The sequence below is a fragment of the Bactrocera latifrons genome, unplaced genomic scaffold (assembly GCF_001853355.1).
Source record: "Bactrocera latifrons isolate USDA-ARS-PBARC rearing strain unplaced genomic scaffold, ASM185335v1 scaffold_53, whole genome shotgun sequence".
In the NCBI taxonomy this organism is placed as follows: domain Eukaryota; kingdom Metazoa; phylum Arthropoda; class Insecta; order Diptera; family Tephritidae; genus Bactrocera; species Bactrocera latifrons.
In genome coordinates, this window is record NW_017537190.1 from 1,558,007 (window position 1) to 1,563,620 (window position 5,614).

General features: G+C 36.4%; 1 protein-coding gene across 9 annotated transcripts in view; it reads left to right on the top strand.

Moving 5' to 3' along the window:
• LOC108974141 (ABC transporter G family member 23) overlaps positions 1–5,614 on the top strand; it is a 112,711-nt gene that overhangs the window by 101,847 nt on the left and 5,250 nt on the right. For 8 of the 9 annotated variants that reach the window (XM_018941808.1, XM_018941807.1, XM_018941806.1 and 5 more), the window contains 3 exons: positions 3,560–4,076; positions 4,195–4,343; positions 5,069–5,210. In XM_018941808.1, coding sequence (XP_018797353.1) covers positions 3,560–4,076; positions 4,195–4,343; positions 5,069–5,210 — 808 coding nt within the window. The remainder of the gene's footprint in view (positions 1–3,559; positions 4,077–4,194; positions 4,344–5,068; positions 5,211–5,614) is intronic. The other variant, XM_018941810.1, reaches the window with a different exon arrangement.

Consider the following 5,614-nt stretch of genomic DNA (forward strand, 5'->3'; position numbering starts at 1 on the left):
AAATTATTAAAACAACAGGCAGAAAATAGAACAGCAAAGAAATAAACCAAAAAAAAAAAAAAATATTATGAAAAAAATTTGAATAAACCAAAAAAGGTGAAGTAACAATTAAATAAATATTGAGTCACAAAATTTCAATTTTCACACCTCAGCTTTAGCACAATTGTTTTTGCGTTGTTGCCGCCAACATACAAGCGACACAAAGACATCTTCTAATTTATCTGTATGATATATATTCGTGTGTATGTATGTATGAATTAAGTCAAGTCAACAGCTTGGAATTAAGTAATTAAGCCACAAAAGCTAAAAAAAAAATGGTGCCGATTGCTGGTGGCATTGTTGCGCGACTAAATGACCAATCGACCGGCACAAAGGCACACATACACGGCTGAACAACCAACCAAACACGCATATAAACTCACATTGAACGGCTTGACCCTCAACAAAGTTGCAGCGAACAAATAGCAGCAATAAAATTAACAAGTAATAAAAGCAACAAAGTCGGTGGCGACCCCAACGCCAACGCCAGCAGCACCAGCAGCGCGGAGAGTGGGCAGCGAGCAGGCGTAGCCATTGACCAGCGAGTCACTGCCGTTAATCGAGCAGCTTTGCCCGCCAAATAAATTAATCAAAGAACTGCGCTGTTTTGTTTATGTTTTTTGGCTATATCAGTGTGTATACAATATAAACACATATACATATACACATACACATATATTATATACCTCGGCATGGCACACTTGTGTCTTGTAGTGTTGCTTTTGTTTTTTTTTTTTGCTGCTTTTGGCGCAAATACGCTTTTATCAGCTGGAAAATCGTTTGCAATTATATATAATAAATTGTAGAATTGCAATTAAAACAACAGCAATAAACAATAGACATTGTGCAAGGTACGTGCCGCTGCCGCAAAGACCCTCAAGCGGCGCAGTTGTGTGACATTTGTTGTTTGTTTTATTATTTTTCAAAGAGATTTCCAAAAAAGTTGCCGAAACTGAGTTGAAAAATATACACACATACATATGTATATTTACTGCTGACTATTTTATGTTTGTATATATGTAAATATGTGAGTTTGTGTGTGGTCCAAATTCAAGGTGTCACTTGCCGGTGCCATTTTGCTTTCTCAGCGTTCTTTGTTGCTTTTTTGGTTTGACTTTTTGCTGTTTCGACGCTTTTAATCATATTTTATTGCCTGTACATATATATGTACGTTTGTGTATTTGTATATATTATATATGTATGTATTGGCACGGTTTATCTGCGCTTGTCGGTAGGTCGCAGCATTTAGTTGACCATTTATTTTTTGTGTGTTATTATTATTTTTATTTTGTTCTACTTCTTCATTTTTATTATTGTTTTATTTTTTGTTTTTCTTGATTTATTTGTTTGTTTGTTTTTCTTGTCATCTTGAACCGCATTTCAACTTGAACTGTGCCGTTTAGCATTGAGTCGCGTTTGTGTGCATGTCAATGTTCAAGTTAAATTTATATCTATGTATGTCAATCTTAGCCGAAATATAAGTTTTGCATATATGTATGTATGTATGAAGCTGTCTACTGTGTACAGTTTATAATGCATTTAGGTAAGAAATATTTTTACGGCTTGTTGGGGTCTCGTATAACAAAATGTTTATGAATCACAATGACCTGAGGCCAGAATGTACTCTATAAAGGCACATGTCGTCACCTAAAATCATCGAAAGAAACGGAATTGAGTTTTTTATTGCTTACAATTCACTATATCATATTAGACAGCTTCCGCTTTCAGATATAACCAATATATAACCAGTATATAATCAGTATATAACCAGTATGTAATCAGTATATAACCAATATATAACTATTTTATAACCAAAACTCAAATTCGTTTCAATAAGAGTGAGTTCTGTAAACTTATAAAAAATGATGTTACGTTACTTTGCATTTTAGGTGACGATATGTAGCTTCATTAAAAAAATATCGATATCTCAAAAGCCGCAGGATTATATGAAGACAGACAGACGGACACACAGAAAAATATACCTAAATCGACTCAGTTCGTCATGCTGATCATATATAATATGCGTATATATGTATATGTATAGTATGTATATGCTTTGTGAGGTTTCTAACGTGTCCTTAGGTATTTTACTGAGTGACTCTGGGAAACTTGCTTAATTTTTAAATGGGTAGTAGTTTTCTCCATACAAAAGCAGATTATATCCATTTATACTCCAAATTAATTAGCGTCATGATTTTTACCTTTTATATATATGTGTAATATACTTGTGTAAACGACATTTTTATGTATTGCCAACATTTAAGGTTTTCAAGCAACAATAACCTAACATAAACACTTACAAACTTAGTTCGTCGAAGACAGATGTTGCATGTTCTCAATGAACTGTATATGACAAAATCTTCTTCAAGTAAAAATAAATTTTGTTGATCGTTTTAGATTTCATATTGAAAACCCCCTTCTATAAAATTAAAGCTATGCTACTCGACAGGGCTGGTCGTTACGACCTTGACTTTGTCGGAAATATTACTTCAAGAAATATTTTTCCATAATAGCTGCATAAGAGAAGACTGTACAATTATGGTCTCCCGAACTGCTAGCAACCACAACATCAGATTTCCTAACAGTTTCTAAACATCATACCTTATATTGCTCCTTCCATGCCAACTTATGCATTCAAGCATAAATATTTGATAGTTTAAGTGGACTTAAATCTAGACAACAAGATCTTAAATTTGATCAACCGAAACCTATGCTTTCTAATAAACATATTTCAGTTATTTTCCCAAAATGATATATGTACTCTTCTGATGCATAAGTCGGCTTTAACCAGTTTGACGTAATAAGCCTTCTGACCACTGCGTCATCTTTCAAGCAGAAATGGCTGCTAAAAAGGTAGCTGTAGATCTATTGCGACGGAGCATAGCTTCTTTCTGAGTGGTGACTGGCTACCTTGAGTTTGATGACGGTAAGACTAGTGAAGGGTTTGTCTATTCTCCTTATCTCTAGTATCTAGCTATTTTATGATTAGACCTGGCCACATCAGTATTGCACGAAACTGTAAGGCTGATAAGCTTGGTATACCTGTTCTACCTTCATTGACTTTCTGTGGTTTATTACTGAATTGTTGGACCTCAAACCATCTCAGCAAGCATTAGTCAACTACCAGCGACTGTGCAGACCCGGGGTAAATCGGAAGAAGTCTAGGGAGCTCTCAGCAAAGTTCAACTTTCAATGGTTGTATGGTTCCAACTAGATCGGGATGAAGCAAAATTGATCATCTTACCAGATTTCAGCTGGCATCAGCTATTTGGAAGAATATCAGATCGAATCATCAGAACACTCTTTTTTCGAATGTCTCACTTTTGTGGGATCTTCGGATCTCATACATTCAGACATCCAGGTGAAATAGTGAAAATATAAATAAAACTCCATAGCAGATTTGTGATAGGTTAAGTGCGACCTTTTGGAGACTCAAAATATTTCAAGCAAACTCGTTACTCAATTATTTTTTTTTTTAACACTATTTTAAAATGGAAAATCTATCTTCCTCTCTTTTCAGCTACGGCCTACTCGGGGCCTCAGGTTGCGGCAAGACCACACTACTCTCGTGCATTGTCGGGCGACGTCGCCTGGATTCGGGTGAGATCTTCGTGCTCGGCGGCAAACCAGGCACACTCGGTTCGGGCGTGCCTGGCAAACGCGTCGGCTACATGCCACAAGAGATCGCCCTCTACGGCGAGTTCTCTATACGTGAGACAATGATGTATTTCGGCTGGATATTCGGTATGGGCACCAAAGAGATCATGGAACGTCTACAGTTTCTTTTGAATTTCCTCGATTTGCCGTCGGAGAAGCGTTTGGTGAAGAATTTGAGTGGTGGTCAACAGCGACGTGTCTCCTTTGCTGTGGCACTAATGCACGATCCCGAATTGTTGATTTTAGATGAACCCACAGTTGGTGTGGATCCGTTGTTGCGTCAGAGCATTTGGAATCATTTGGTACATATCACAAAGGCTGGCCAAAAGACAGTCATCATCACAACACATTACATTGAGGAGGCGCGTCAAGCACATACGGTGCGTATGAGTGTAGTTGAGAGATGGGGAACATAATGTTTGGCGCTGCTATGCGTTGGAGGCGCGATTACTTTTAATACTTTTCTTTTATTTATATGTTTCTCTTTTCGTCTTGCAGATCGGTCTTATGCGTTCGGGTCATTTGCTGGCCGAGGAGTCGCCAAGCGTTTTGCTGTCCATGTACAAATGCATCAGTCTGGAGGAAGTCTTCCTGAAATTGTCGCGCATGCAAAGCCAGAAGGGTGAAATCTCGAATGTGAACTTTAGGTGAGTCTCGTTGCGAATTTATTTCTTAATTAATTTCGGTAGAATTAAGCATTCTTGGTTGAGAGCAACTACTCATAATACTTGCCACTAATAGTCTAGTCTTACAACAAGTACACAACACTAAACAGACACACACACATACGCAGCAAAATGCGACATTAGCAACATTAGAAGCTGGGCGTACTGAAATGCTCTCAAGAAACCTCAAATTTACATAATATTTTGCACGTTCGACATTGTTTTTTGGCCATTTTTGTATTTGCGTGTGTTTGTAGTTGTTGTAGCTAACCATCATTGTCATTCAAACATTGTACGCCATAGCATGAATATCAATTAATACATATGTACGATTTGTTTTTCGTTTTTATCTTATTCTTCACATATTTAAACGCATATTCACCACTCACCCTGTAAACGTGATCTGCGCAATCGCCGTCGGCATCCTCGTTGTTGTTGCTGTTGTGCTCTTCACGGTGTCGATCCATCTACATAACCGTATGTATGCATCTACATACGCACTCACAACACATATGTGCATGTATATGTATGTATGTATGTGTGCGGGCGCTCGTATTTTGTGACTCATCGCTCGTTTAATGGCGTTGGTAACACTGATTGTGCCGCTAATTTCATGTATGCGGTTCACGTTGCAATCGATTTATCTCTATTTTGTGGTTGTTGTGATTTAATTATGCTCATTGCTCGTGATTTTTGACGACTAACAGTAATAATATCTCATTACATGCCATGGCATTCGGCAGTAAAATGGATAAGCCCAGCTCGAGTCAAGAAGGCGGTGTTGTTGGACTGAACTTCCATCAGAGCAAAGAGGTGCTGATCAACGAATCGAATGGATCTGTCTTTACGGTTTGTTAAAAAAGAAGCATTATTATTTCATAGTCGCTCATCTTATCGTTTATTAGACTAGTACTTGAATTGGAAGATTTTATTTTAATTTAGTCATTACTAACCAAAAATATTAAGCAAGCAATCGACTATTCAGAGTTATTTTTAATAACTTAAGAAAATATTTGAAAGGTGTCACATTTACCAAATTTTAAAGTTTGAGTTATCGATAAATTATTTATACTCAAGAAAATTTTTATCGGTAAAATAATCGAAAATTTTGATTATTCAAATGATTAATAAAATTTATAAAAATTTTTTTTACTCACCTATGGTAATAATATTTGATAAGTGTAACATTTAACATTTAAACATTTTCATCATCGATAAATTAGTTATACTTTTTCTTAATTAACTTATCGATA